The sequence below is a fragment of the Herpailurus yagouaroundi genome, unplaced genomic scaffold, assembly GCF_014898765.1.
Source record: "Herpailurus yagouaroundi ecotype Mexico unplaced genomic scaffold, PumYag 29, whole genome shotgun sequence".
Taxonomy (NCBI): Eukaryota; Metazoa; Chordata; class Mammalia; order Carnivora; family Felidae; genus Herpailurus; species Herpailurus yagouaroundi.
In genome coordinates, this window is record NW_024412377.1 from 99,194,830 (window position 1) to 99,215,150 (window position 20,321).

The following is a 20,321-nucleotide window of genomic DNA, read 5'->3' on the forward strand; positions in this document are numbered from 1 at the left end:
ATATAGAGAGAGAGCGAGCGAGCGAGCAAGCGAGCATGGTGAGGGCAGGGGTTGGAGAGAGGCAGACAGAGAGAAGAGAGAGAGAATCCCAAGCAGGCTCTGTGCTCTAACAGCACAGAGCCTGATGCAGGGCTCGATCTCACAAACTGTGAGATCACGACCTGAACCGAAATCAAGAGTTAGACACTTAACTGAATGAGCCACCCAGGCGCCCCTGTCGTTATCTTCTTAAATAAAGTTGAATATTAAGATTTTTTTGATCGAGACTAGGAAAACTAAACAACTAAATGTCAACCACAGGATAAGCAGAAGGAAGAAGCTCTTACCAAGAAAAGATTCCACACTAGGAACCTCTCCCAGCAATTCCAACAATTCATTCAGCAAGTCCTGTTTATCAGGAGCAATTGCATCCTGGTGTTCCAGCAGGAGCTAAAGCAATAAAGCAATAAACACACACACACACACACAAATAAAAGTAAATTCTTAAGTGCTACCATTTTTACATCAAGTTCCCTTTCCAGTTTTCCAAGATAATTTTCTTCTCATGTTGTTTTAATCTTATTTTTACTTTTTCAAAGTAAGCTTTATGCCCAACATGGGGCATAACCTCATGACCTTGAGATCAAGAGTCATGTGCTCTACTGAATGAGCCAAGCAGGGACCCCTATTGTTTAGAATCTTAATTACAAGTCAGACATTTATTTATTTTTTTAATGTTTTAATGTTCATTTATCTTTGAGAGGCAGATAAGAGCACAAGTGGGGGGCAGGGTGAGAGGGAGACACAGAATCTGAAGCAGGCTTCAGACTCAGGGCTCGAACCCACGAACCATGAGATCTATGCCCTGAGCTGAAGTTGGATGCTTAACCAAATGAGCCACACAGGTGCCCCACAAGTCTGACATTTATTCAAATCAGAGACCTCAGGGAGGTGACACAGTTTTTAATTTTATCCCAAAGGGAGATAAAGAAGAAACTGTAGCTCAGTGAAAGGTGTTCACAAACCATCTTTTAGCAAGATCATGTGAGGTGTGCCAAGGAGCAGCCTTCTACTTCTACTTTGACCCCTGTGCTCCAGTCTGCCTTTAGAGGAAAGGTCAAAGTTGGGGAGGAAAAAGCCTAAAATGAGGCAGAAGTCCCTTGGCTAACACTGGTAACAAACTGGAAAGGCATTTCCATATCTCTTCACGGAAAAATTATGCAGTAATCAAACACTATGGATATTAAAAAAAAATCACCACTATAAGCTATTTTAATCTGCCTGGCATTGAAGATCTTTCAAGGGTAGGGGTGGCAGAAATGACCATATAGTTCCTTGGCCTGAGGCCCAGATGTGTTTCCTCAGGTACATAATCCCCACAAGGATCAAAGGCAAGCGAAGACATTACACAAGTAATAGAGGTGATATAATGTCACAGTAAAATCTGGAAGGGTAGTATATCTATTTTTGGGGGGGAAAGTAAGTTAGAGACAAAACAAAGTAAGATGGATACATTTATGCCCTTGTTCTCTGAGGGGATAGGAGAGCTGATGTGGCTGCTTTCTCTGGAGAATGAAAAATTTAGGCAGCTAGCTTCTACCCTTTAGGCTGGTAATTACAGAACATGCACGTTTCTCAAAAGTGTCTTTTTAAAGAGCGTTTGGAGGTTCTACATGTTCCTTAGAGGACAAGGGGCAAGCATGTGGCCACAGGCTGGGCCAAGTGAACTGCTGTTATGCCTGGTTGTGGACACCTCTTCATTTCAGACAGACAGTCAACAGACAGTTTTTCTCTGCAATTACTTTCCTCCCACGTTATTACATCTGCTTCCAATCTGTGAGGAAAATCCAGATTGGTCACAAACTGTATTTCCCAGGATTGGATTCTGTTTTAAAGTTTGGCTAACAGAACAGAACAGACCATTTCTCCTTAAAGAGTAACAATGTAAATTAATACAGTAACATTTTTTCCTCTGCTATGCCTGGGAAAGAATGTCTCATTCTAACAGAGAACTCCCCACCACTGTATCCGCATGAGGATACTGCCCTCAGCAAACGCGTAGCCAGCATGCGGACATTTTTTGGAGATGGATTATCTACCATAAAAAGAGACAACAGACTCGTTGCTCAAATAGGAATGAGACCACTTGATCATTAGAAAATTGCCATTACAAATGTTGCGCTGCTTGCACACGTTTTGTGATTTCCAGTGTTTATACAGAGAGCAAAGAAGTATAGCCTCTCATTTAATCAGCCGACTCACTCCTTCAGCTGGTCATTCAGACCTGCCTTAGTTTAGGATCACTCAAAACACGGAGATTCTCTGTTCCAGCGGTAAAACAGGGAAATAGAAAGGAGATGCAGTCTTTCTTCCAAGCCTGTACTCAGGATTTTGTTTCTGGGAAGAGCTTAATAATAAAGCCTGAAATTTTAAGCAGCCGACCTTGCCACTTGTTAGTGTACCTAGGACCTTTCAGAGCTGTGTATCTGTTATGCTTTCCTCCTACGTGTGGGTATAATCCACACTGGGGATATCCTTAACCAGGCTTCTTCATCTCCAGTATGTATCTGCAGAACTTGGGTTCTTGTTAGAATGCCCGTTCTGAGGGCACTTGGCTGGCTCAGGCGGTTAAAGCACATGAATCTGGATCCTGGGGTTGTGGATTCAAGTCCCACACTGGGTGTAGGGATTACTTAAAAACAAAATCTTTAAAAAAAAAAAGAATGCAGGTCTGGGGTACATTGCTAACAAGTTCTCAAGACTTTGGAGTAGCAAGGTCCAAAGCTATTTTAAAAGCATTCTCTTTTAGGATAAAAGGAAATATGTACCAAATGATCTAAAAACAAAACAAAACAAAACAAAACAAAACAAAACAAAACAAAACAAAAGAAACCTCTCAATGCTTGGCCTTCTTAGTTCAAATGACTGAGAGGCCATCGAAGGCTTCCCATGCTGAGCTAAAGGCCCTGACCCAACAGATGCCTAATGCTCCTTTTATGGCTGATTGCAATAATGTTTGCACGCCATCTGGATGGAGACATTATGACATAGCAGAGACTATGAAACTGCCTGTGAGAAATGGGGTTTTCCGGAACAAAAGAAATGATTCTTCGCAGGTGGCTAATGTTGGGTGCGGTGTCTCCTCTTGCCTAATCTCAAGCAGCCTGCTTATTTGACCTCTCTATACGTCCACCACTAGAGAGAATATTGTCATTGTCCCAGAATTTTACTGGAAAAGCTGGGAAGATTCTTGAAAGGGAGAGAGAAATCGTGTGGGGGGTCCAGGCAGTGTATCCCTGATGGGTGGGGGAATATTAGGGCCTGTCCCTGCTCAGGGCTTAATCTTCACATTTACAATGGATTAAGTAAGAAGTAAACTTTCCTTGTTTGGGTGAAGGAGTTTTATTATGCACAAGAGGGAATAAACATACCATGTAAAAAGTAAACGTAACTTGTTTAGGAAAAGGAGTTGTATCCATGTACAAATGTCAGGGAATAAATAACCAAAGGTTTCTTAGTATTCAGAGTATAAGTATTACTAGCACATGCTTACAGTTAAGTCTGGTAAAAACTAAGCATTTTCAAGATAATGGCGTCCGAACCGTGGGTCTACTGCTAAGACCCTTCTCCAACCCCACTTACTGAATGTGTGCTGATGATTTCTTCAACTGAAATATAAATGACGGGTTTGCTGACTGTCACCACATCTGTGTATTTATCCACATTAAATGTTTCTTCTGGCTCAGGGACATTACAGGCTTCTTTGAAATATTTCCTAACAAAAAAAAAAAACAAAAAAACAAAAACAAATTCTTAAGACAGGGTGCAAATTTCTGAGGCAAACCAACACTGAGGAACTCATGAATTAGGATTAGGGCTTTGTTCTCCCAAACTGTGGTTGCGTGAGGATTTCTTATAGTATCTTCCAGACTGGCGCCTAGCTATGGAAGCTGAGTCCATGTTTCTGGACGTTGGACCCAGCTCTTCAGACAGGAACGCAGAGAGAAAGAGGGTCCCGGTTCTATTAGTGACTCAGGGTAAGCCAATTATGGGGCAGGTTATTTAAAAAAATGTTATTTTGAAAGTGGGGCCCCTGAAATTTAAACACAAAAGTCGAGACTGATAATCTTTGATCTAAGAATCAAGTCTTTCTAGAGAAAATAATCTGAAAAGCAATTCATCAAATGTGCTACTTTACATAGCACAAACTCCTGGGACTAATAATCCTTCAGAGCGTCTGTTGCCAACCTGACAGAAATTCGAGTTAAGCCTACTCTACTCCCAGTTGATCCAAACAACGGTTGCTGGCCAAGGGAAAGACTGTTAAGGCTAGACCCACAAATACATACAAGGTCCCATTCCTCCAGTAGTCAGAGTCTAACAAGTCTGCTCTTTCAACAATAGCAAATTTAGAGGGATCAAGAAAGCCAGGTAATCTGATCATGGTTTAGGAATGATCCTTTGTACAGGTAGAGAAGGTATTTTCGTCTATAATGTAGTAAATTTTCGTACGTCTGAAATTATCCTTGGTTTATCTCCTAAGGTACCCAAGGCTTATACACCAGAAAAGACCTCTACCTTCTCAGCCCAAGGCTGAAGAGGTTAAATGGCAAACAGCCATGTTGGTCGGGGGGAAGAACATGTTTCCAGGTGACAGCTGGTCTTTCTACGCTTTGACATTGACACTTTTAACAGGTTGCTGAGCAACACATAGGATAAATACAAGTGTCAGAGGAAAAAGTATGAATTTTAAGGAAGTGAGGGGGGACTTTGGTTTGCTTTCTTTTTGAAGAGCTGGAACCATAGATATTTGATAACAATAATCTGAGAAGAAAGGAAGTAAAGGGAAGCTGTAATAGCAGATAAGGATATGCAACAAATAGTACTTTATTCATCCGTGAGAAGAACTAAAATTAGCAGCTTGAGAAATCAAAACTTCCTGTAGTAAGAGGATTTGGAGGGAGTTTTCTCACAAGAGGTCACAATTCTTTTTCTCTGTTTTTTTTTTTTAATGTTTATTTCTTTTTGTGAGAGAAAGAACATGAGCGGGGAAGGGGCAGAGACAGAGGGAGACACAGACTCCAACGCAGGCTCCAGGTTCCGAGTTGTCAGTACAGAGCCTGACGCGGGGCTTGAACTCACAAACCGTGAAATCATGACCTGAGCCAAAGTCGGATGCTTAACCAACTGAGCCACCCAGGCTCCCAAGAGGCCACAATTCTAAAGAGAGAACAGTGATCAGGAACTACCTGTGAGTAGATAAATCACTATTCCAGAGGAAACTGAGGAATGGGAAATGAATTTTCCAAGTGAGGAGTCAAAGAGTCCATATTTGTGTCTTATTTCTATGACCTACTACCAATCGAATGGCAACAAGAGAAAAAACAAATGCCAAGTTGAACATGCTTCCTTGGAGAGCTCAGGGTGAGTACATCTTCCCACCAGACTCACTCCTAAAATGTACCCACGGAAAGATTAGGGATGTAATTTGGAAATGCATATCAAGTCAATGACATTAAGTCTTACACGGCTAAGAGAGGTTTGAGAATAGGACATATTCATATACAATACACAAGAAATATAAAAGCTGGATTTTCCTAGCTTTTTGAAAACCAAATACTCCATTTCCTACTAAAGTGTTTGATGCAGATAAGCAGGTTCTTTCTCACTGGACACATTCTTTAAAACAAACAAACAGGGGCACCTGGGTGGCGCAGTCGGTTAAGCGGCCGACTTCAGCCAGGTCACGATCTCGCGGTCCGTGAGTTCGAGCCCCGCGTCAGGCTCTGGGCTGATGGCTCGGAGCCTGGAGCCTGTTTCCGATTCTGTGTCTCCCTCTCTCTCTGCCCCTCCCCCGTTCATGCTCCGTCTCTCTCTGTCCCAAAAATAAATAAACATTGAAAAAAAACAAACAAAAAACTCAAAAACTATCTTCTTAAGTTCAATGAAGAAGACATCAGCCATTCTGACTTTTATTCTAAGTACTATCAGCCTGCAGCATACCAGGAAAAATAAACATTTCGTTTTGTCCACAGCAGAAATCAAACATCTGGGGATGACTCAGTATGGCAGGGGTACTGGGTACGGGGGGGGGGGGACGGGGAGCCCCAGACATAAGTACCCCTCCTCTTTCCCCACAGGGCCAACCAGAAAAAAATGCACGCCACCACCTGAGGCTCCCGTCCCTCACCCCCAACTCCAGTTCTGTGTACAGAACACACATTATTCTTGTTCATCATCTTCCAAGTTTCTCCACAGGCCATGAGCCCTCTCACCTGAACTCATGATAGGTCTCTGATAAATAATTGTTCATAGATGACAGATGCTCATTTTCTCCTTCAAACAGCTTATTGGAGGCTGCATGCTGAAGAACCTTGGCCACCGATCCCAAATTTCTCCTTTGGTCGGAAGTTATCTGACCTCCGGCTGTCATGTCGATGATATCAAAGCCGTCAGGAGCTACGATAGCTGGGTTCATGTACCGATAGTACAGGAGGTTTCCAACAATCTGGGGTAATGCAGAGGAAAAGACAATTTTTAAGAGAAAAAACTCAAGAGCTTTAGATTCCTTTAAATTGAAGTCAGTATTTACTGACGTTTCCCAAGAAAGATCATTTTCTGATCTGAATCCTATAAAGGAGTTAGGTAAAGGGAGTGAAAAGAATCACCCATTACTAGTGTAGTTAACAAAATTATTTTTGGTGAGAAATAGAATTGATTAGACCATACTGCCCCAAAGTGCTCTACATGCAGAATGTCAATAATGTGTAAGATCTCCAAAGTAAACTCAGCATAATCAATAATCTTGACAGTCATTAAAAACAGAAGACCTGTAACTTTTTACACACAGGTATACAGGAGATAAAAAAAAAAAAAAATCTCACAAAATGGTATGCTGGTAATTTTGGCTGACACCCCCAGGGGAGGCTAGGGTGAGATGACCCTTGAAAATCTACCTTTAATAGTTCATCTTCTGTGGCGTCAGGAAATTTCTCATGGATCGAATTCTTCAGTACTTTGGCTATATACCTCAATCCATAACTACATGTAAAACAGATGACAAAAGAAAATAATGGAAAAAAGGCTAAGTGAGGAAGAAATGCATAGCAGTTGTTCCTGTCAACTAAAGCTGAGCAGTGGTCTTAAAAAATTAAACATAAAATGAGATGGTAACAGAATCACAGGACCTTCACCGATGATAGTAACTGAGCGTCCCCTCTTTAGAGAACAGTTGTGCATTTAAAATGCAAACACAAGCAATCTTTTAAAGTAGTCACACAGTATCAGGGAACACTCTTCTCTTTACTGCCATGATTTCTTTTACATAGCATTTCAAGAACTTTCAGTGAAGAATGTTCAAGTTGCTACATGTACAACTTACGGTAGTAGATCTCGGGAAGAAATGATAGATTTCAGGACTTTGTCCGTGACCCTTCTCAGGTTCTCAATGGATGCCTCCAGTTTATTTTTCACTTCTGGGTATGTCAGAGCTTGTTCTGTGGTCACATCATAAGGCAGCTTGCTGAAAACACAACAAGGGGCTTCGATTAATTGGGGCCTTGGAATAAGCATTTGTGTCCTTGCCAAGCTGTTTCTACAATCAAGCTTTGTACGGTGAAGCGGACTCTACCCACACAGGGGAGGCCCTACGTGCCCAGACAGTCCCTCTGTCACTAGTGGATCAGGGGGACTTCAGGCTCCCTCTTGGGCTCTTCTGGCAAAATAACGGGCGACTCAAATGATATAAACCTAACTTTCTATCTCTTCAGTTACAAAAAAGCAGTATGTTCCTTACAGAAAAAAAAAATGCATATAGGCAAACAATAATACCAACCTAGAGACAACCATTTTTCACATCTTGATGCATAGCTTTCTAGGTACTACTGTATAATTCTGGGTATGTGGGCCTTCCATAAGCCTGGATATGAGGGAGTTGGTGCCTAGGCATAACCCACACAGATCCTATTTGTGTGTGTGTGTGTGTGTGTGTGTGTGTGTGCATACACACGTATATATATTTTATAGAAAGTGGGTTATTTTACCCACCTGCAACTGAAAACTATACAGCATTTTTCCATACCGATAAAAATATATCATTATTCCAAACAGTTATTAGTCTACTATGTGTTATACAAACATTTATTTAACAAATTCCTCAAAGCTAAATATTTTGACTTTCCCCAACTTTTTGCTGTTACAGACAGTGCGTGAGAACCATCCATGTAATTCTCTGTGCGTATCTGAACTATTGCACAAGGCATCCTTTTGCAGAAAATAAAAAGCCGGGATTGCTTAGATCTACAAACTACCACCCAGAATAAGCCCATTCCACCTGGCTTATTAATGCTTACGCAGGCAAGCCACTCGGGAGTTGTGAAACAGTGCATATCATCAGGCGAGGAGGTGTGCCATTTCTAGGTCTAGGTTTAGAAACACACGACGAAAAACCAAGGCAGAGAATTACGGAAATTGTGGCTTTGGGGCTCAACTGGTACTGAAATGTGAAAATACCATGCAAAACCAAGATGAGTCCAAGAATGTGGCCTGCATGGATATGTTAAAGGGAGTAACATCTTTAAAAAATTTTTTTTTTCAACGTTTATTTATTTTTTTTGGGACAGAGAGAGACAGAGCATGAACAGGGGAGGGGCAGAGAGAGAGGGAGACACAGAATCGGAAACAGGCTCCAGGCTCTGAGCCATCAGCCCAGAGCCCGACGCGGGGCTCGAACTCACGGACCGCGAGATCGTGACCTGGCTGAAGTCGGACGCTTAACCGACTGCGCCACCCAGGCGCCCCAAACATCTTGAATTGAAAACTGACTCTGGATAGTAAATTTTGTTTTTTTTTAAACTTTTTTAAAAAAGCTTTTATTTATTTTGAGAGAGAGTGCATGAGCAGTGGCTGAGGACTGGAGGGAGGAGGGGTGGAGGGCGGCAGAGAGAGAGAGAGAGAGAGAGAGAGAGAGAAAGAGAGAGAGAATCCAAAGCAGGCTCTGCACTGTGAGCATAGAGCCTGATGTGGGGCTCAAACCCATGAACTGTGGGATCATGACCTAAGCTGGAACCAAGAGCTGGACACTTAACCTACTGAGCCACCCGGGTGCCCCTAAATTTTATTCTTTTAACAGAGTTTAAGAGTATATATAATAACCATGTAAAAATGGTAATAAAACACGACTGCAATACCAACATCTTCCGGCCTCAGTTACCTGGCTTCTCCAGTCTGTGTTTCTAGTTGGTTCACCCAAGCCTTGTACACCTCTACGGGGTTTGTGTTGATGGTCAGGGACTTGTCATCGAGGATCTCTTTCACTACGGGAGCCAGGAGCTGGCGCAGGGTGTTCTGTCCACGGGCCCCCCTGTTGAAGCTCACAACCATCTTGATGACGGTGGGGTTCCCAGTCACTATGTCCTGTACCTGATCCACCTTTGACCTAAAACAAACCCAGACCAAAACAAGTGGTTTGCCTCTATGTACAGAGTTTTCAACAGTGTATGGTCCCTCTGGCAAGCAAGGACTTGCTCCATGAAAATCAAAGATGGTGTGGTTTAAAAGGAAGTGATTATTTCTGATACGTGTGTTCCTTATTTGAGGAACTCAAGCACTTAAAACCTAAGTGCTCAGCCTCAATTTCAGTCTAGAAGGCAGGAAGGAACTGAAAGTGGACCAACGCTAAGAAGAATACAGGGTACCACTGTGCAAGTATTATGTCCCGTCTAGTTACCAAATTTCAAAAACAACTTTCTTGGTTCAAAGAACTAACTCCGCTTTTTCGAATCCCAAATTGACTGCGGGGCAGCTTCTGGCTGAGACTATGTCACATGGCTGAGAGAGCTTTTCTCGACTGCTGACTGCCAACTCCCGTGAGCGTCCCTTCTCCTCCTCCCTTTCACCTCTGTACAACCTCTGACGCTCCCGCATGACCACTGGCCCCCTCTGTACCCCCTTTTCCTTTACAGTCTCAAAGAGCTGCATTCTGTTTCTCACCTTACTCAGTCATTCCCTCTCTTTCCTTTGCTGCTCCGCTTCCCACATTTTAACTGTTCCCACTCATGTCTTTCTCCATGATCTATCATCAGACCTCACTCATACGTTGCAACTTCAATTACCATCTCTTTGGAAATTGTCCTCTGAGCCCAGTGAGTAATCCACTTCTCCTTCCTGGGAGTTGGGTCTTCCATTTCCAGTTTTCTGCTGAGCATTTTCACCCATAAATTCTATACCTGTAGCTCATATTGCTCTAACACTCCCAACTACATCTTTTTCCTTCTGACTCCCCCATTTTTCTGACCTGGGCAGCTATAATCTATTCTATTCATACACAGCAGCAGAACAATTCTTCTAAAAACCCAAAGCGGCTGGGTCAATACCCCACTCAAAGGCCTTTCACACCTTCACAGGAAGTAAACAGTGCCTTGCACTCAGGCCTATACTCAGCGACTCCCATGATCTGGCCCAACCTAGCCTTTTAGCTCCACCTCCCAGTCATCTGGGTTAAATCGCATCTTGGCTAGATTGATCCTACTGGCTTTCTTGGACTGTGGCCCGTGCTGTTTCTGTCAGCGGTGTGCCTTATTTCCTTTTTCCACTTTTTCTGATAAAAAACTATAGATATTCTTCAAGGATTTGGATCAATGACTTCCTCTTCCACAAAATCTTTACTGAGTGACCTAATTTAACTGGAGCTTTCCTTATGTATGTATGGATATATTTATTACTTCTTAATTTGAGGACCGATGACACACAATGTTAGTTTCAGGTATACAACTTCGTGTTCTGACAAGTTTATATGTTATGCTAGGTTTACCACAAGCGTAGCAGCCATCTGTCCTGTTACATCACTATTACAATACCATTTGTAACTGGAACTTTTCTTTCCATCCCTCTGATCTGTTACATGATATGGATCATTCATTAGTACTTATTTATTTCAGGGCACACATTCCCATATATTTCTCATGTTGGTTCACAGATACCCTGAGGGCAGAGGTTCCTAGCTAATATGTTTCAGAGATCTGTAGGAAATAGTATAGCTTAAGGTATTAAGAAGCCAGGCAGGCAGTTAAGGTTCCAGCTAGTTGTAAGGGCATTTTCATTTTTTTTTTTTTCCCCACTTAGTAGACATCCACATTTTTTTCCTTACCTTAACTGAATCTGAAATCAGCGAAAAGCAGTTTAATTCCAGTAAGAGAAGTATAAAAAGAGTATTTGGCAGAGATTGTTACCCCCATCTGTTTATAACTTTATTACTCACAGAATTTTAATTACGTTAAATTTTTTCTCACTCACTTTCAAAAAACTTTCGATTTTCAAGTTGTTGCATACTTGCAAAATCAAAAGTTAATTTAGCAGTAAAAAAGGTATCACTGGTGGGAGAAAGCTGTACATGAATATATCTATAGTGATGTAGAAATTTCTTAAGGAATTTGATACACTTTAATATGTATGAGTCATTTCTGAGAATAATTTAAATATTATTTTAGCAAATAATGATAATCTAAAATGATCTATTCATTAATATCTTTACATATATATTTATATACCTACTTTATTTCTTCCTCCAGAGCTGTCTTAAAAAGCTTGAGGAGTAGATATTCTTCTCGCTGATTGGAAGCATAATTGTATAGTGTGAAAATAACAGTATCCATAAATTTAGTTGACTTGTTCTGTGGCATCTGGAAAATCAGCTTAGCCAGATATAAAGGATTGGTCTAAAAGAAAAGAGAGAAGACAGACAAAGTCCCCCCCAAAACTGTATGTTAATATATTATTAAAGCAGAAAGGAGTACCCAATTCCCTGCCCTTCAGTAATTTAATATGCATAAAGCCTCTAGTGGAGTATCTGGCACAAAGTAATACTTTAAAAGGTATCAGCTAATATCGATACCACAGGAAGTTATATTAGAAAGCTACAACAGGATTTGTTTATTTAATTAAATACAATTGTGTGCACTTTATACTGTTAACCATTTCAAGTCACATATTAATATTTATTATGGAGACACAGAAGAGAGAGGGGGTGGAAAACAGAATCTGGTATCCGAAGATACTGGCAATAATGAAACAAGGGCCCAGTGAAACAGACTATTCCAGAAGGACTGCTGAATGAATAGAAGGAAATACATCCCATATTCTGAGTCTAGAAAAAGGGTATGTTTACATGTAGAGACAGTGGGATGGTCATGATGTTTTCCAAGGAGAGAGAAGGTAGGAGTAAGGTAGGGAGGCTGAAGAGAAGGGTGAAGGTCAGGACAGTTGATAGACGAAAAGCAGAAGAAAGTGACAGGGGGTAAAAAAGACACCTTAGAACTCAAGAATTAAAAAAAGAAAATTGATGTGGAGTTCTGAGGGCTCCGCTCAGGGTGGAGCTCCTGAGATACAACACCAGACTTCGGGTTATATGGGTTTTCTCCCACAGCTACACGAGCCAGGTGGAAGTTAGAGGAGAAAAACTATTATTTAGGCAAGAGAGGAAAATATTCATGCAAAGAAAGTAAATATCCTACCCTTCACCTTCTTTCCGATGAGAAAAGAAACTTTTCCATATGTGGAAACTCGTGTTCACTTAATACACCCAAGCAGTTTTGCTTCAAAGTTTTTAAGAAAACACGAATTCTCGTTTACTTTTCTACTAAATTTACTTTCAAGCTCAATAATTATTGGCTGAAATTTTCTGAAGCAGTAGCTGAGGACGTTTTTCTTTACAGTGCTACAGTGATTCTTTCCCCACACTAAGCATGGGATTATGAGAAAGGAAACTCACTCTAAAGCTAAAGAATCCTACTCCTCGTTCCTCCCAGATGACCTAAAAGTTTTACATTTAGGCTCATACTGAAGAGGCAAACTCAACAATCTCTATATTAGCTGTCCTGTGCTTTGGCTAATAATTCTTGCCAAGGCAGTAACCAAAGGCCAAATCCAGACCACTTGCTTTTATTTAGTTTCCTCAATGATCTTGGGCTAATGTCTCCAAAGGAGAGAGAGGAAAAGTAAAGAAAAATACACGGTTTCAAGAGACACTTCCCTTTGTACAACTGAACGGGCATGCTCTGGGACTATCAGTTTTGGGTTGTTTGGGGAATCAAACTTGGTGGGAATGTTCTCAATATGTTCCTGTGCTTTTTACCCTTTCTATTAGTGGGTCTCTACTTATGGGACAGGGTAAAAAATAGAAGTCTTAGGCCAATGACTACTTCCACTTTCCTTATGACACAAAATCTATCAAAATCTAACATCACTAGCTGAATCCTAAAGAAGCCTCATACATTTGGGAGGTTCACGGATATCAAAAAGAATAAATGCCAAAGATTAAATTTCCAAGTGGTGCATGACTAGTCTTCTAATTTAGGTAGACAAAAACCCTTCCTTTCTGGGATGGTTGCTGGTGTTAATTAAGCAATGGATTCCTGGAACAATACCGTTTTAACATTTTCTGTATGCTGCCACATTGTGGCCGTCTGTGGCACTACACTTGCTTTACAATCTATTATTCCAGGTAGACTTCTCAACTCTTGCTAAAGTTAACATAACTTCTTTCCTTGGGGCAAACCACACTTCATTCATGGTTTGAGTAATGTGTTCTCTGTATACCTCCTGCCAGAGCCATCCTCAGGCAAAGATTCAGGCACCTCCAGGCCTTGAGGGAATCACCATCACAAGCAGAAGCAGCCACACAAAGGGACACCCGACTCAGGCAAGTCGGGCTGATTGAACTTTTGGGGGAAAGGTTTCCTGCCCAAGGGGAGGCTTTGTTTATCACTAGCGCTTACTCAGTTTCCTTGGGACTAAGTGGATGAGCTAGTAGGGTAGATGAGGTGAATGAGGGATTAACCAAAACAATAGCTGGTCTACCACAGTCCAACCACAAGCAGCTCAGCTGATTAGCTTTCACCTGCACCCTGGAACCAGTAGAGAATTACGGTTCATTTACATCAGAGTAATGGCATGAAAATAATGAAGTAAAAAAGATACCCTATTTCCCAATCCAAACTCTCTGGCTCTTTTCTTGCATGAAGGGCAAGCTGGTACAGGTCAAGATCCATTTTTCACATACTTTTTTTCATGGCTGACAGCATCTACTTATGTTATTATTAGGTGTATACTGTTTCTGAAGATAACTATAATATAATGTCACGAAAGCAGGGGCTCCAAAGTCAAACTGACTGGTTTCCAATACCCTTGCTTTGCCCTCTGCTGGCTGTGTCTCAGTTTTCTCACATATAATAGGGGAATAACAATAATTACTATTTTCTGATGGTTCCCAGGGTTGTAGTAAGAATTACATGGGATAATGTATGCCAAACATCCCAGAATGACACGTGGTACTTAGTAGGCGCTCAAAACATGTCAGCTACCACAACTTTAGCACGGGGGAAATTGCACTGTAAACCATAAAACTTAGAGTGATCTAAAACATATCGATCCAAAACTTAGAGTAAAAGCAAATGTTCTCACCTGTAAAAGATAAAACAGCTGCTGATACGTTTCTAGTGTTTTTCTCCTCTCCTTACTTAAACTTTTAATTCCCTGGCTGTCAGTGTTATTCAGTATTTGCATTTCTCCATGTTTTTTCTTATTCAGCTTTGTTCTGTGTGAAATTACATCCTGGAAAAAAAAATTATGAAAGGACTACTTTTTACTATGGTATTCTTTATCTCCTTCTTTCATACACATCCTGAAACACATAGTTGGAAAGATTGATTTTCCACATGTCATTCATGAAGAAACAAAGGACTGAGAATGTTAAGGAAATCCAGCTCACAGGTGAGTTTGGCTTTTACAATATTTGTTCTCCAAAGCTGCACTTATTTGCTTTTAGGATGTAATATAGGCATCAATACATTTCATTAAGGAGAGAACGGTGTTTCCAACAAATGATTCTGGGATAACTGGACATTCACATTTAAAAGAAAGAAGTCAGACCCCTACCTCACACCATAAACAAAATTAACTCACAAGACATCAAAGAACTAAATGCAGCAGCTAAAACTATTTGAAAGAAAACCTAGGCATAAATCTTTGTTCCCCCTGGATCAGGCAATGGTTTCTTAGTTAGGATACCAAAAGTACTAGTGACAAAAGAAAAAAAAGATAAATTGGAGTTCATGAAAAGTAAAACCTTTATGCTTCAAAGGACACTATTAATAAAAAGACAACCCACAGAAGGGGAGAAAATATTTGCAAAGTATGCATCGAAAAAGGGATACAAAGAACTCTTGCATCTCAAAAAAAAAAAAAAAAAAACCCAAAAAAACCCCAGCCCAATAAAAAATGGACAAAAGATTTGAATAGACATTTTCTCAATTCATACCTTGTTGGTAGGAATGTAAACTATAGCCACTTAGAAAACATTTTGGCAGTTTTTTGAAAGTAAACACAGAATTACCATATGACCCAGCAATTCCACTCTTAGGGGTATATCCAAGAGAACAGAAAACATACGTTCACACAAAAACATGTATATGAATGCTCAATTATTATAATACCCCTTAAGGGGAAATAACTCAAATGTTCCTTAACTGATGAATGGATAGACAAAATGTGGTAGAGCCATACAATGGAATTTTATTTGTCAATAAAATGGAACGAAGTACTGATTCATGCTAAAACATGGGTGAACCTTAAAAACACTATATCAAGTCAAAGAAGTAGGTCACAATAGACCAGATACTGTGTGATTCTGTTCATATGAAATATCAACAACAGGCCAATCTATTGAGATAGAAAATAGATTAACGGTTGCTCTGCTATAGGGGAGAATAGGTAATAACCATTAATGAATACAGGTGTAATTTTTTTTTTTTTGTAACTGAAATGATATTCACATATGATAAAATGCACACACTATCTGAGAACATTTTCTCTGGGGTTTGTTTTTGGGGTGAATGTTTTAGAATTATGGAAATTACGGTTGCACAGTTTTTTGAATATACTGAACACCATTAAAGTGTACACTTTGAAAGAATGAATTAGATCTAAAACTATAAAAGCACTTGCAAGAAAATACACGAGGCAGAGATTAGAGATAGAAGTGAGAGGAATCCCCTAAATCTTTAACAAAGTTTTTGTCAATCGTGCTCCTTTAACCATTTACAGAGAATCTTGGAAAAGGGATGGCTGCAAATATCGTCAAGAGGTCCCTTCAGGCTATTGTGTCCCTTTCAGATGTTTCAAGAGTCAGGAACAAGAGTAGAACTTTTAGAAAAGGGTCTGTCACACATTTTTACAGGGATCCACAGCAAAAAATACAACTTACATCTTTCGCTGGGAAACACACAGTCACGTGCACACACACACGCACTATGAAATACTTAGCCATACTACTGGGATACACTCTGGTACCTTCAATATGCTTTTATCCTATTCTTTTTTAAGGACTGCTGATGTGACTCACTAAATTGATTTCATGACCCACCAAGGGCACATGACTCATATGAACGCCACTGCTCTAGAATGCCTCCTCTGTCACATAACAATGGGTCACTGTTCCACAGAACAGGTGGCAATAAAACGGTTTTTCCTAAATGTTCTTCCATCTGCTTCCCCGAGCTCTTAGCCCAGCCTCCATGTGAGGAGCTGATCTGCGGCCAGCAGTAGGATGCTTGACTGAGGGGGGCACTCCAGGAATTTCAGGCAAAAAAAAGCTTTGCTGTGCATGTTCTGCTGGTCATCTAGCATCCCTGGCCTCTGTCCACCAAATACCAGTAGGGACCCTAGTCATTTTCACAGTCAAAAATGTGCGTGCCACCATTTCCAATTGGCCCTGGGGGTGAGAACCACTGTCAGCTTTTGTGTACAGGCTCTAAATCTGCTTACCTCCTAGCACCCCATTCTCCCACCCCGTTCTCCCTGGTTCAGTCACACGTAGGAAAAAGCCCTTGGAGCTCTGAGATAAATAAGATGGTTCTATATGGTGATATCCACTGCCCTCCAGGTCTGCGGTTTTATTCTTTGCCATTCTCAGCTTAAGGAAAACCTGGACTTCATCACTTAACGTCTGTCCTCTTAATTGCTCACATGCGGAAAGAGGGGGATTTGATTTGCATTTCCATGAAATTTTTTAGAAAGGCAACACTGTCACCTTCATTTCACAGACATATAAAATACTTCAGGATTCAAAAGGAAGTGTGCTTAGCACCAGATGGAGGTTAAGAGGAAGTCTAGGCAGGCAGCTGCCTGACATCCTTATTGACAGCAAGTCTTAAAACATCACCAGAAGAAGTCTGGTTTAGAGTTTCAGACAACCCAGCTCTCTTGTCTTCAAGTAACTGGTGAGGTATAGACCATTGAATTCCCTCAAATACACGGAATAAACACATGATCTTGGTTTTAAATACATGGCAGAAAAAAACCAACTTGCTATTTAACTTCCCCTCCAATTATTGTCCACGTTTGGGGTTTTGGAGACACAAAAATAGGGGTATCTGCAAAGCTTAGTAAGATTTGCGACCTTGTGCAGGTTAACCTTTCTAAGCCTGTTTCCTAAGTCTATAACATGGGCTTAATAATAGCAGTGTGAGCTGCTGTCAAGATTAAAAACAATATACAGGAAACATTTAGCACGTTTTGAGTGAAGAAAACAAGGTTCAGAGAGGTTAAGAAACATGCCCATGGAAACCTGCTAATATACACAGTGAAATGGTGTAATGAAGCGGTAAAATTAGTCTTCACCTGGGTTTCAGGCAGCCCTGGCCTTCAAGTCTTTTATGATACACCACATTCATCACTGGGAATTTCAGGGATTCAAGATGACTTTTACTTTCGGGGCACCTGGGTGGCTCGGTCATTTAAGTGTCGGACTCCGGCTCAGGTCATGATCTCATGGCTGGTGAGTTTGAGCCCCGTGTCGGGCTCTGTGCTGGCAGCTCAGAGCCTGGAGCCTGCTTCAGATTCTGTGTCTCCCTCTCTCTCTGACCCCCCCCCCCCAACCACTGGCGTTCAGTCTCACTCTCAAAAATAAATAAACATTAAAAAAACTACTTTTAATTTCTATCCAGATTTTCTTTCAGAGTAGTTTGAGTTTATACCCTTCTTCCTCCCTATGTCTCTAAGAAACTTCTACCCCAGTTGTTCTGTTTCTATCTACAAGCCAATGTTTTTGCCTAAAACCAATGTTAGCCACTTCACTCATCCACTGACTTTCTGTGATTTCTAGCAGGAATGCCAATTTTATTTATTATAAAATTTTAGTTTATTTTTTTTTAAGTTTATTTATTCTGAGAGAGAGAGAGAGAGAGAGAGAGAGGGAGTGTGTGCTCGAGCATAGGAGGGGCAGAGAAGGAGAATCCAAAGCAGGCTCCACACTGTCGGTGCTGAACTCACTGAACTGCGAGACCATAACCTGAGCTGAAACCAAGAGTCAGACGCTTAACTGTCTGAGCCACCAGGCACCAATTATTTTTTATTTTAGAGAGAGAGAGACAGAGAGAGAGAGAGCAAGAGAGCGAGCACGCGCTGGGGAGAGGGGTGGAAGGAGAATTTTTTTTTGTTTTGAGAGAGAGAGGGAGGGCACAAATGAGCGAGGGGCAGAGAGAGAGAGAGAAAATCTCTGGAGGGGCAGAGAGAGAGACAGTGTGAGAGCATGAAGTGGGGCTCACCCAAAGCAGGCTCCAGGTCACATGAAGCAGGGCTCAAGCTCACCTGATGTGGGACTTGAACTCATGAACTGTGAGATCATGACCTGAGCCGAAGTCAGATATTTAATGACTGAGTCACCCAGTGGTGCCCGAGAGAGAGAGAATCTTAAGCGGGCCCCACTCTCAGCATGGCTCCATCCCCTGACCCTGGGATCATGACTTGAGCCAAAATCAAGAGTCCGAAACTCAAGCAACTGAGCCACCTCGGCACCCCTATTTATTTTTTATTAAGCTCTATGCCCAATTTAGGGCTTGAATTCATGACCTCAAGATGAAGAGTTGCACCCTCTCCTGACTAAGCCAGCCCAGTAAGGAATGCCAATTTAAATTAAAAAAAAAATTTTTTTTTAATTTTTAGAGAGAGAGCGAGAGAGAGAGAGAATGAACACATGCAAGCAGGGGAGAGCAGAGGGAGAGGGAGGGAGAGAATCTCACAGAAGGCTCTATACTCAGCGTGGAGTTGATGTGGGGCTCAATCACACAAACCTTGGGATTATGACCTGAGCCCAAATCAAGAGTTTGGCACTTAACCAACTGAGTCACCCAGGTGCCCCCAATGAACGCCAATTTTAGAAGAATTTTAAGACACATGGTTACTTTGGAGAGCTGGAGTTATTCTTTACAAACTAAGCTACTTCCTTTAAAAATATTTTTCCCTGGGGCATCTGAGTGGCTCAGTCGGTTAAGCATCTGACTTCGGCTCAGGTCATGATCTCACAGTTCCTGTGTTCGAGCCCCATGTCGGGCTTTGTGCTGACAGCTCACAGCCTGGGGCCTGCTTCAGATTCTATGTCTCCCTCTCTCTTGAAAATAAACATCACAGGAGTACTGATGCATAAGGGCACTTGTACCCCAATGTTTATAGCAGCACTCTCAACAATAGCCAAATTATGGAAACAGCCTGAATGTCCATCAACTGATGAATGGATAAAGAAATTGTGGTTTATATACACAATGGAGTACTACGTGGCAATGAGAAAGAATAAAATATGGCCCTTTGTAGCAACGTGGATGGAACTGGACAGTGTTCTGCTAAGTGAAATAAGCCATACAGAGAAAGACAGATACCATATGGTTTCACTCTTATGTGGATCCTGAGAAACTTAACAGAAACCCATGGGGGAGGGGAAGGGAAAAAAAAAAAGAGGTTAGAGTGGGAGAGAGCCAAAGCATAGGAGACTCTTAAAAACTGAGAACAAACTGAGGGTTGATGGGGGGTGGGAGGGAGGGGAGGGTGGGTGATGGGTTTTGAGGAGGGCACCTTTTGGGATGAGCGCTGGGTGTTGTATGGAAACCAACTTGACAATAAATTTCATATATTGAAAAAAAATTAAAAAAATAAAATAAATAAATGTAAAAAATATTAAGAAAAATAATATTGTGTTTATCATTAAAAAAAAGAAAATAAACATCACAAAAAGTATTTTTTCCTCACCAAAAATATGCTTACTGTTTAAAAATAAAAAAGGATCAAGAAGTTAAATTTTACCACCCACCCAAAGAAAAATCATTTTTTCCCTAGCTTTAAGTATATATATATATATTTTCCACAACAAATGAAATTGTACTGCTTTAAGTACCACGGTCTTCTCTATTACACTGCACACTCTTCCCCCTGCCCTTGAATTAGGCCCCTGCCTTGGAAAAATTATTTTTCGTGGCTATATAACCTACTGCTGTTCTCTATTGTTTTTGTGTTTGGGT

General features: G+C 41.1%; 1 protein-coding gene across 3 annotated transcripts in view; it reads right to left on the minus strand.

The window, feature by feature from the left end:
* The window catches only part of IQGAP2 (IQ motif containing GTPase activating protein 2), a 298,102-nt gene that overhangs the window by 26,649 nt on the left and 251,132 nt on the right, over positions 1-20,321 (minus strand). For all 3 annotated transcript variants that reach the window (XM_040450363.1, XM_040450370.1, XM_040450378.1), the window contains 8 exons: positions 14,437-14,586; positions 11,530-11,693; positions 9,191-9,415; positions 7,361-7,501; positions 6,936-7,020; positions 6,255-6,487; positions 3,622-3,754; positions 327-429 (listed from right to left, as the gene is read on the minus strand). In XM_040450363.1, the coding sequence (XP_040306297.1) occupies positions 327-429; positions 3,622-3,754; positions 6,255-6,487; positions 6,936-7,020; positions 7,361-7,501; positions 9,191-9,415; positions 11,530-11,693; positions 14,437-14,586 (1,234 nt within the window). The remainder of the gene's footprint in view (positions 1-326; positions 430-3,621; positions 3,755-6,254; positions 6,488-6,935; positions 7,021-7,360; positions 7,502-9,190; positions 9,416-11,529; positions 11,694-14,436; positions 14,587-20,321) is intronic.